Source organism: Theropithecus gelada, chromosome 13 (genome assembly GCF_003255815.1).
Source record: "Theropithecus gelada isolate Dixy chromosome 13, Tgel_1.0, whole genome shotgun sequence".
NCBI lineage: Eukaryota > Metazoa > Chordata > Mammalia > Primates > Cercopithecidae > Theropithecus > Theropithecus gelada.
Genome location: NC_037681.1, coordinates 49,280,108 through 49,292,374, shown reverse-complemented (window position 1 = coordinate 49,292,374; position 12,267 = coordinate 49,280,108). Strand labels below are relative to the sequence as shown.

Sequence of the window (12,267 nt, the reverse complement as noted above, 5' to 3'; positions counted from 1 at the left end):
ATTTTTAGTCTGTTCCTGTAGCAATGTGTTTAGCCTTATGATGCCCATGCTGGTGAGGTTACATAATACTATTGCCAGCGGCAGTGTCAACTAGCATACCCTTTTGGAAAGCAATTTAGCAATGTGTTCACTCACTTGTTCACTTACTCATTCAACAAATATTTACTAAATACCACTTACAAGCCAGACACTTTCAATATATTATTACATCTAAGTCTTCATAAAATCATGCAAGGTAGGTTGTTAATACCCACTTAAGGAATGGGTATTAAGTGGAATGAGAAGTTAAATTATTCACACATGAACACACAACGAGTAGGATTCAACCTCAGGACAGGCTAGCTCCAAAGCCTGGTCCCTTTCCACTTTACCATACCATCCCAGCACCCCTCACCCTGACCCTCTTGACTCCTTTTTGATAAATTCATCCCTGTCAAAGATGTATGTACAATCTTGTAAGGTACTGAAATGATATAAAAAGGAGTTCTAGGCTGGGTACAGAGGCTCATGCCTGTAACCCCAGCACTTTGGGAGGCCAAGGCAGGCAGATCACATGAGGCCAGGAGTTCGAGACCAGCACGGCCAACATGACAAAACCCCATCTCTACTAAAAACACAAAAATTAGCCAGCAGTGGTGGTACACATCTGTAATCCCACCTACTCAGGAGGCTGAGGCATGAAAATCGCTTGAACCCAGGAGGCAGAGGTTGCAGTGAGCTGAGATCACACCACTGTACTCTAGCCTGGGCGACAGAGTGAGACTCTGTCTTTAAAAAATAAGTCTTCTAAGCTCCAGCAGCCACAGCAGCTGAGCGGCTACCACACTGCACAAGATGCTAGGTACCTGCTGACCACAAAAAAACTATCAAATTAAAGAACAGCCTCCTACCTATAGTAGATGTACGAGCTCACCTGAGGACCACACTCAACTTGGAGTGGGGAAGAATATAGGGAAGGATGCCTTCTTGAGACGGATCTCTGAATGCTTTAAAATTCATTTATAGTTGAGTATTATTTTTGTAATATTCAATTAAAAAAAATACATTCCTAAATGCAAACTTAAAATCAGATTAAAATGTTCATCTACCAAATTATCTGTTTCTTTGTTGTCATGGTTGCTGTTTTAATGGGCTATTCAGTATGAATAATGATACTGCTGAGATAAAGTACTTATCTCCTATCACTGATATTGAGCATAAATTAGTAAAAATTATTCCAGAAAGTATTTTTATACTACATAGATAGCATCCCTTTGGCTCACTAATTTTCGGTTAGTAATTCTGTGAATCCATGTAAGAAAAAAAAAAATTCATTGTTTTACAACAATTTAAAAATTTGGAAACCCCTAAATGGTCAACAAGTTAAGTAACATAATGGACTATTCCACTTAATGGGATTTTAGGCTGGCATTAAAAATCTCTACAACCAGTTCTTGACAAATATAAAAGATAGTTATGTTGTAACCTAATGGAAAAAATCAGGATACAAACTAGATGAACAGATGGCCAACCATATTTTTTTTAATGTATGTATAAAGCAAAGAAATACACAAATTATTAAGAAGATCTCTCAGTGAGAGACTTAGGTATAAATTTTTTCCTTTTCAACTTTATGTAGTTAAAAATTTTCTATAGATAAATGTTACTTAAAACAAAAAACTTAAAACACTCCTATATACAGAAGTCCAGCGAACAAAAACACACTGCAATAGATATTGTCTGAACCAACTAGGCCAGTTCAGTTACTGTCTTCCAATGCCAAACCCGCCCTTTATATTCTGCTGTGATGCTGGGACTCAGCAAACCTGATTTCTGATTTCCCAGCTGGATCCATAGGCTCTGCCAATAGGAACTGCTAGAGGGAGACAAGGATGGAGACAAAAGGGACTTGTCCTTCCTGTCTCTTTATTTGCATCACCCCAACAGTGGTAATGCCCAACAGCAGCAGCTGAACCCAATATGCAATTTTTCCAACCCTAGGAGAACCAGTCTCATCACCTCCGTCAGAGACACTAGCACCAGGCACCTGGAGCCTCCTTCTCAGTTTGAGGTCTGGATCCCATGCCCGTGGGGCCACTCCTCAAGAGACAGCAACAGCAGCACAACACCTGCCCCTAAAAGATCTCAGTGTCAGCAGTAACTCCAACTGCCTCCTTTATTCCCCTAGGTCAAGAGTTGGGGAGCTGCTTCCCACAGTTGCTATCTATGCTTCCTTAGAGTTCCTATAACCCTTCCTTATTTTAAACCTAGTCAAGAAGTCTTCATCCTCTGACCCATAATTAAGGACTGCTGTTAACTATTACAGCTTTTATCAAATATTACTATTCAGCTACTTAAACGTAGATGAGACTGAAAACTGTCCCTACAGCACAGATCCATCACATACCTTGAAGTGTTTTTTAATAATCTCTAGTAATCAGCTTCCCTGTCACATCACTTTTAAATAAAATATATACACACTTACTATTAATTTACTGTGTAATTCTCCTTTTACTGTGCTGTATAATAAAATGCTACCAACTGCTGTGCCAAGAGCCAATAAGTCAGTCTGGTTACTCGTTCCTACAGCTTCTGATTTCCTTTTTTTCCTCTGGGGACTTTCCTGGAAAACAAGAAAAACAATGTTTTTATTTAGTATTTCAAACACTAAAACATCATTAATGAACAAATACAAATGCCCACCAGCCAACAAAAGACATTTTAAAAAGCAGGAAGAGAGAAGCTATTGGGTGATTTACTTCTCACTACTTTAAAAAGAAATCCCTCCAATGGGAAGAGAAATCCATAATTCTCTGTCCCCTGTCTCCCACCCCTACAGAAAAAAGACAGCAAATAGGAAAACCTGGTGTGTTCTGGGTACTCTCCTAACAGGTCCAAGAAGCCTCAATGGTGCTTCCACGTCTCAGAAACAGACCACCCCTCCTGACAGGTCCAATCTAAGCGAAGCCTTCACTCCCCAACCAAAGAGATTCATACCCAAAACTCTCTGAATCTGTAAGTCCATACCTCAGCAGCCAACTCTCCTTTTCCCCTCCTAATTTTTCCACAAATTCTAGCTTAGTTCTCAAGAAAAGGGACTTAAAAGTTTTTACCTTTATAAACATGCATTAACTTCAATTTGAGTCAACAAATAGCTTTAACTAGCAGGGCAGCTCAGAGCACACACAAAAGAGGCTGCCCCAGTGACTGGTCAAGGGTTGGCCCGGTGATTCAATGACTTCAGAGACATAAGTCTCACTCAAGTGGCAAATGCCACAAGACTTCTTTTATTTCAAAAGTGATGCTAACAGCTCATGTCTACCCAACAAAAAGACAATGACTCTAACTTAAAAGCACTACATCAGTTTATAATGCTGAATATTTATTATGATTTCAGAAGTTCTCTTCCGTGTTTTTTTAAATTACAGCTCACCAGCCTATATGTTTTTAGCATAAAGTTCTGAGAAATTCATTCTTTCACTGTAAAACAAGCCAATGCCATAGAAAAGAGAACATCTTCTTCTTAATAGTGTAGGATCTTAGCTCTACAGCACGCATGGGCACGCACACAGCCCAAGACACGTAAAAATCTGTCTTAATTCAAAAACAACCAATGACAACCACAACGTTACTAGTGCATAAAGAGCATCAGGGAACAGAGTTAAAAAGCACTTCCCAGCCGGGAACGGTGGCTCATGCCTGTAATCCCAGCACTTTGGAAGGCTGAGGCGAGCAGATCATGAGGTCAGGGCTGGGCGTGGTGGCGGGCGCTTGTAGTCCCAGCTACTCGGGAGGCTGAGGCAGGAGAATGGCATGAACCCAGGAGGCGGAGCTTGCAGTGAGCCAAGATTGCACCACTGCACTCCAGCCTGGGAGACAGAGCAAGACTCGGTCTCAAAAAAAAATAAAAGTAAAAATTAAAAAAAAAAAAAGCACTTCCCATTTTTTTCTTTTAGTTATCCTAGGGGGATGTTACATTTAAAGAATTTGACTCATTGGACACACTTAGATTAACAAAACGCAGTCTAACAAAAAAAGATAACCTTCTACTTACAGGAAAAATAATATACATCTTGCAAGTCCTTAGAAATGTATTAATAAGCCGGGCGCGGTGGCTCAAGCCTGTAATCCCAGCACTTTGGGAGGCCGAGACGGGCGGATCACGAGGTCAGGAGATCGAGACCATCCTGGCTAACACGGTGAAACCCCGTCTCTATTAAGAAATACAAAAAACTAGCTGGGCGAGGTGGCGGGCGCCTGTAGTCCCAGCTACTCGGGAGGCTGAGGCCGGAGAATGGCGTGAACCCGGGAGGCGGAGCTTGCAGTGAGCTGAGATCCGGCCACTGCACTCCAGCCTGGGCGACAGAGCGAGACTCCGTCTCAAAAAAAAAAAAAAAAAAAAAAGAAATGTATTAATAAACACAAAAGAGAAGTTACAATTAAAAGCCAAAGAACAAGAAGTCTGATGGTCTCATTTAATTTGTTGAAACATTGAAACCTCAGCTTTAGCAGTGTTCTAGGTATCCGCTTCAGTTACATGAATTTCTAAAACTACCTTTCAATGATTTCAGGGGCAAATATAATTTCTGTATAAGGTTATAAATACAAACACCTATTTCAGGCAAGGAAAGTGGGTGGAAGTACATCAACCTAGTACCATCTCAGCAGGAAAAGATTCATCTTTTTTAAAAGACTTCAAGAAGGCTGAGCGCGGTGGCTCACTCCTTTGGGAGGCTGAGGCAAGTGGATCACGAAGTCAGGAGTTCAAGACCAGCCTGGCCAAAATGGTGAAACCCCGTCTCCACTAAAAATACTAAAAAAATTACCTGGGAGTGGTGGTGGGCGCCAGTAATCCCAGCTACTTGGGAGGCAGAGAATTGCTTGAACCCGGGAGGCAGAGGTTGCAGTGAGCCAAGATCCTGCCACTGCACTCCAGCCTGAGCAACAAGAGACTCTATCTCAAACAAAACAAAACAAAAAAAGATTCCAGGAAATCTTTCTTCTACTCTTGGTTTTTCCAAATCAAAACTATCTAAATGGAAGTTTCTCAATGTGTGAAACAAAGATAATCCCAAATATGCATATGCTTTATAGACAATTTGAATTTCCATTAAAAAGCACAAAAAAATTTTAGAAATTTACATAGCCTATGTCAAACATAACATAGTCAAAGCCTTAATTTCTGCATCTGCAAATCTCTGTATTTTTTGGTACAAGCAAGCAGGGGCAGGCAGAAAGAATATCTACAAGATTTATGACCAACTTTGAGGATCACTGGTCTCAACCTAAATAATACTCCAGTTTATTAAACTCAAAGAACTCATGACTCATTTATTTTTCAGGTTGGATAGTCTTTATTCAGCAGGATGAGCATACCTAAAAAGGTAACACATCAATCAGACCAGAAGTGTATATAACCAATGTACATTTTAATGAAAACTAATATTCCAAGTATTACCCATACTAAACATTTTTGAAACCAAGAGTTTAGTGCTGATTATAGATCACAAACTTCTGTTCGCATTTACTATCTAAACATGTTATTCCTGTAATCAAAAAACTTCAATGACTCTCCAGAGAATAAATCAATATGAACAGTTCTATGGCATTCAAAAGCACCCACAATTTGCCTTCAACCCACCTTCTCCAGTCTTATCTCCAATTCCGCCCTTACATTAACACTCCCTATACACACATTTTCCCATTTTGCTTTTGCTTTTCCCTTCACTTGGGAGGAGATCTTTCCTACTCACGTCAATTTTCATTAGTTAAAAATCCTATCCATGTTTTAAGGCGCACCTCAAATACCACCTCCTCCATGGAAATTTCTTTCCCTTAAGACACACGTCATATCCTGCATTAGACAAGGCAAATATGAAACGTATTTCTTCTTTTACACCTTAGTCAGTCAGTTGTGCTTCCTCTTAAGTGCCCAGCACAGATTATACAGATAAATATGTAAAGTAATAAAAAGGTAAGATAAAAAAATTTAGTTCATATATTTGTAACTGGAAAATCTCAATTCCTGAAGGCACCAGGAGTGAATATCCCAAGGAGGTGATTTCTCAGACTAAGGCGTCTTTTCCACCATGAAGAGACTGAGTTAAGCAATGAATAATACTGAAACCTGTCTTACAAGAAAAGCTTATCAGCATTAGATCCATTATCAGCATTTGATCCAGAAACAATAAGGCTGAGGGAGAATCTGAATGGCACATGTGCATGATTTATAAAAGCAAGGAGTTGTACAGATGGGATGAAGACAGAAAAAAAGCACATTCAGGTTATGAGAAGTCTGAATTTGTACAGTAATTAAAGTAATGACTTTTTAGACTGAGATCCCAGAGAAAGGAGTTTTACATGCAGAGTCACTACACTCTCATAAAAATACATGTATAGAAACAAGTTTCACAGAGAAGTTTCCCATGGCTAGCAGTACTGATACTTTCAATTCTTTTTTTTTTAATGTTACAATCCACTAAATGTATTACACACTTCACTAATGGATCAAAATCTGCTCTGAAAAATACTGAACTCTAGACACCAAAAAGTATGCCAAGTTTCAAGTTTCATTCTGCAATTAGTCTCCTAATCCATTTCTTCGTCTACCTCACTGCCACTGCATGTGAGTTTCTTGATCTACCTCACTGCCACTGTATGTGTGTAAGTTTTTACATAAAATCACATACAGCATTTATAACAAATCAATTAAGTCCTAATACATAGAAACTTCTATTTCTGCCAATCAGATCTATCTGCAACCCTTACTTCTTAGGAAGTTTAACTGTTAGCAAGACCTCAAGACAGACATGTGAACTGTCTTACATCTCTAAGGGATGGTAATGCAGACACCCAGCTCAGCTATCCTGTCCAATGTCTGAAATGCCATGTGCTTCATTCAACAAGTACTAAGCTGTACAGGCTCATCCTAATTGCAGTGACAGCAAAGCAGTATAAACACATTTACTACGACAGCCAATAGCAGACAGGTCTGTTAGAGAAGGAAAAGCAGAAAAGTTGGAAGACTTTCAAAAGTTTGAAGACAAACAGCAGCATCGGTTCCTAGGTGGCCGAGCCACTGTACTGTGTGGCTTTGGTAGAGAATATAATTAACATTTCTGCCTCAGTTTACACACATAAACTTGAGGAACTCTTAAAAATAGTATCCATCTAGATAGAGTCCATCCACTTGTATTTTTGCACTTTCCTATTTTCTTGTCCTCATTAAAGGTCCTCTTACCCCTGGCTCCAAAGACCAAATGGAGTGCTCAGCTACATAACATATGAAAACCCTCTAAAAACTATTGTGGCATGAATGTAAAGTACTGTAATCATTCTGTGACCAACAAGAGGTGAGAATCTAATTGTTCTAAACACTCGTGAACCACAAACTTAACCCGTTACCCAAGAAACCCAACACTATCTATCTTTCTCCATTGATGAGTTATCATCACCACACTTTGTCTTTGGGCAGCAAACTGACAATTACTAAACCAAAGGTAGACTACTTTTCTTACAAACTGATTTACCATATTAAATGCCATATTAAATGGTAAAATGAGTCCAGATTCATTCAACAATAACATTAAGCCACTTATTACATGCTAGGCCATGCTACACCAGTCACATACACTGCCTAATTTGATCCTGAGGATCCTAAAAGGTGGATGATGTTACTTCTATTTCAAATTTGAGAGTACTATATGCCATCATATACCAGGACCTTAACAAAATGCTGGAAAGTGGGTTCAGAGTATACCCTTTTCATGCCTCATACACTAAGCCTCAAAGATGTAAAATAAAAGAAAGGGTTTAGTAAGATGAGAGCACCTTAACATGTGCCTTTTTTTCTAAGATAAGACATACGACTTTTTAATTTTATACCATAATATATGTGCAAGTTTATTTTAATACAAGAAAACTGCCTCTCCTTGGTTTTTAAGTCAAACTGATGCTCCAAGAGGACACACCCTCAAAGTAGGGAATGTCTCTACATTCCTTCCAGCTCTCTCAGTTCTGTGACTCAAGACCGAAGAGTAACAAAATTAGGGCACTGGACCAGGAGTTCGGGGCACCTTGACTCTAGAGGCCACACTCCTTTATTGGTTATTAAGGCTTGGGTCAAGTCATTCGACGCTGAAATCTAAAAAAAAAAATTTCTTTAATGTAGCTCAACTCTCATTTGTCAATGAGGTCCTCAAAATTAAAACAACTTGCTCAAAACGACAAAACAAGTTTTGAGTCTTGGTTATGAACTCAAATCCAGTTATTTTTCTAATTTACCATAGTTTTGCACATATTCCAAAATTATGACTTTTAATATGAGGTTAGGAAACTTCTCTTGGGCATACAATGCAACTGAAAGTCAAGAAAAAAGCAAAGTGGGTGACATTTTTTCCAACCTAATATTAACTATTTTTTGCAGATAACCAAGAACTGGGCTCTCAAGGACCTGAGTTTTAATCCTGGTTCCATTTTTTACTTTATTCAAGTTGCTTAGTTTCCCAGAGTTTGTTTCTTCCCCCCAAACAAGGCAGAAAGTTCCTTCCTTATCAACATTTCAGGACTAACCATACAAATATCAGACATTAATAATACTTAACACTTAAAGCACTTACCTGTCAAGAACTATTCTAAGTGTTCTCTGCATTATTAAATATATTAATCTTCACAACCACTCTATAAAGTAGGTATTATTATCCTCATTTTATAAATGAGGAACCAGAGGCGCAATTACCACTATGAAGCAGAGGCTGGAATCAAATGTAGACAGTATAGCTAGCTCGGGTCCATGCACCTACCTAACCACTGCTCCGTATTTCTCTCAGCGTTAGTATTACTATCATTTTGCAGGACTGTTAAAATTCAAACACAGAAAACTTTGAAAATAAAAGATAAGCAGAGCACTGTAATTTTAACAATAAAAACTGATTTTTTTAAGTTTTGTGTTTGACTTATAAGCCCTAATAGGTTTACTTTATGAATCAACAGAATAAACTATGAAAACGTAGTGTAAAATTTGAAAAATATCTGAACATATCCAAAGTATAGCAACTTACATGTATCCCTTCTCCCAACCCAAAAATTTAGCAGGTTTCCCAGGTCGTCAAACAGAGTAAGATCTATCCTAAATACGAGCTTTTGCAGTTCTCCATACTGAAACAGCTCACACCACACACCTCAGGATACCTGATGCTTCCAAATCAATTTGCAGTGATTCGGTTTGGCTACTCTATGAATGCAATAACCACGTGCGTGCTGAGTTAGAGAGATGGAGCTGAGTGACTCAACTGTGAATGGCATTTACCTGACACGGGTCCCTAACAATGAAAAGCTTTGCCTAACTCGGCAGTTTTCCATCTAAGGGTAACTTCATCTGGCCTCATGAAACATTCACTAAATCAAGCTACTACTTCACTTTACCTCCACATCCTAACACAGACTTCAGATTGGGGTGGGTGGGGAGTGGTGTGATGGGCTTGAAAGCGGGGCGGGAGGGGCGAGCAGATGTTAAAATAAAAAAGCAGCGAGTTCAAAAGGCTGAGAATCCAGAGGTGCCTGGGAAAGGCAAAAGTTAAGAGTTGAGAGTCCCACGACCTGGATGTGGACAAAACACGTGGTGAGCCGGCACCCAAAGGGGGGGGCAGGAGGGGGAAGGTCCGGAAGCAAGTACAGACTAGTCCACACCAACTGCCCAGAGCAAAACCGATGAGCTGGATCAGAGAAAGAGGAAAGTTAGATAGTCCCAAGATGGGGCTCTATCAAAAACCAGGACTCTGATGAGCAAGGTCCGGCAGAAGAAAACCGCCCCAGCGGGACCAGGGGACTCGGCGAACATGGCTGCCCGTCAAGAGTGGGGCCCAGGCCGCATAGAGCCAGCCGGCAGGGCTCGGATACGCGACTGGCCGAGTCGAGCTGCGCCCTCCCTCACTGCCCTCACGGCAGGCCGCACGCGGGGCTGGCGGCTTGGGCCCACTGCGCGCCGACGCCGCGCTCCGTGCCTTCTCGCCCCGGGCCGCTGAGAGCCACGCGCGATGCCCGGCCACGCGCGACCCGGCCCGGAGGCCCGAAGCCGAGCCCGGGGAGGCGCCCGCCCCGCGCTGTCCCGCTCGCTTTACCTTGGCCTGCAGCCGCGCTGGCGCCCAGGCCAGACAGGTGCAGGTACCACTGAGGTGCGCGGAAGGCACGTACTCCTGGTGCAGCCGGTTGTTGGCCGTCTCCCATACTCGTAGGTGACCGTCGGTAGAGGCCAAAGCGAAGTAGGCCTGGCTGTGCGGGGAGAAGGCGCAAGGGACCCCAGCCGGGGCCAGGGGGTCGCCGCTACCGCCGCCGCCCGCCGCCATTGCTGCTCTGGCCCCACTGCAGCCACGTGTTCGTCCGTGCGCAGGCGCACCGGCGCGGGGCGGGGCCTGGAGCAGGAAGTGAGGCGGAGGGAGCGCCGGGGGCTGAGGGAGCGCGGGGGGCTGAGGGGGTGGCTTTTCGCGTCGCAGGAGAGCTTCGGGCGGATCCACCCTGTGGACGGTGGCCCGTTAGGGCCTGCTGCTAACTTGTTCTGGGGCGGGCGTGGGAGTATGGGAGAAAGTAATTGTAGAATCAAGATCAAGTCCCGTTCCTTTTAAAAAAAAAAAAAAAGAAAGAAAGACGGTCGGGCGCGGTGGCTCACGCCTGTAATCACAACACTTTGGGAGGCCGAGGCGGGCGGAGCCCCTGAGATCGCGAGTTCGAGACCAGCCTGACCAACATGGAGAAACCCCCGTCTCTACTAAAACTTAAAAAATTAGCCGGGCGTGGTGGCGCATGTCTGTAATCCCAGCTACTCGGGAGGCTGAGGCAGGAGAATCGCTTGAACTCGGGAGGTGGAGGTTGCAGTGAGCCGAGATCGCGCCGTTGCACTCCAGCTCTGGGCAACAAGAAGGAAACTCCGTCTCAAAAATAAATAAATAATAATTTTAAAAACTTTTTTAAAAATGATAAGGTAGAACGAAAGGTTTAAAGGAAATCTTCAGCCGAGCGCGGTGGCTTACGCCTGTTACCGCAGCACTCTGGGAGGCCCAAGGCGGGCAGATCGTCCAAGGTGAGACCAACCTAGGCAAAATGGCGAAACCTCATCTCTACTTAAAATACAAAAATTAACCGGGAGTGGTGGCGCGCTCCTGTAGTCCCAGCTACTCGGGAGACTGAGGCAGGAGAATCCTTGAACCCGGGAGGTGGAGGTTGCAGTGAGCTGAGATCGTCACGCCACTGCACTCCAGTCTAGGTAACAGAGCGAGACTCTGTCCCAAAATAAATAAATAAATAAATAAAAAAGAAGAAATCTTCACTTTCCAATTCATGATGATTGTAACAACTGCTTCCGTTTTCCCCTATTCAATTCCAGGCTGTAATCATTTACAACACAACAATTTATTCAATTATAATAATGTAAAAGTAATGATTGAAACGGCTATTCACTCCTGTTTCTCCAGATTTATATCATGTTGCTATATCAAATAGACATTTTTAGGCACGCGCCCATAGTCTGGAGGCTGAGGGAGGAGGATGGCTTGAGCCCACGAGGTCGAGGCCACAGTGAGGTATGACTGCTCCACTGCACTCTAGCCTGGGTGACAGAGTGAGATCCTGTATCCAAAAAAAAAAGGGGGGGCGGGGTAGATTTTTATGTTTCTCTTAAATATTTCACCAAATCAATGCATTCTAATTAAAGGAATGCCAGGTACTGCTGCCCACACAGAGCTTATTGCCTGCCAGGAAAGATAAAAACCACTCTCAGGGCCATTGAAAGGCTCAAGCTTTTACAGCTATGGAATGGCATGGTGAGATTTGCATTTTATTGTATTGTTTTGTTTTGTTTTCTTGTTTGTTTTTATTTTTTGAGGCAGAGTCTCACTGTGCCCAGGCTGGAGTGCAATGGCACAATCTCAGCTCACTGCAACCTCCACCTTCTGGTTCAAGCCATTCTCCTGCCTCAGCCTCACGAGTAGCTGGGATTACAGGCATGCGCCACCACACTCAGCTAATTTTTGTATTTTTGTAGAGACAGGGTTTCACCGTGTTGGCCAGGCTGGTCTCGAACTCCTGACCTCAAGTAATCCACCCGCCTCAGCTTCCCAAAGTTCTGGGATTATAGGCACCAGCCACTGCGCCTGGCCAAGATTTGCATTTTAGAAAGATTACATGGAGACAGTGTAATGAATGTGTTAGGAGGAAGCTAGGTTGGAGGCTTGAAAACCCAGGTGGAGATGATGGTGAGTGGCTTCGAGAAATGGCGATGCAAGGAAGTTTCAAGAG

At 42.6% G+C, this 12,267-nt stretch overlaps 1 protein-coding gene across 1 annotated transcript in view; it reads right to left on the bottom strand.

Annotated features, from left to right (window-relative positions):
• Positions 1-10,372, bottom strand: part of WDR43 (WD repeat domain 43) — a 56,664-nt gene extending 46,292 nt beyond the window's left edge. Inside the window, exons 1-2 of the mRNA XM_025354795.1 lie at positions 10,098-10,372; positions 2,465-2,602 (exon numbers count right to left, since the gene is read on the bottom strand). Of these exons, the coding sequence (XP_025210580.1) occupies positions 2,465-2,602; positions 10,098-10,322 (363 nt within the window). The 5' untranslated portion in view covers positions 10,323-10,372. The remainder of the gene's footprint in view (positions 1-2,464; positions 2,603-10,097) is intronic.
• Positions 10,373-12,267: the final 1,895 nt, after the last annotated feature.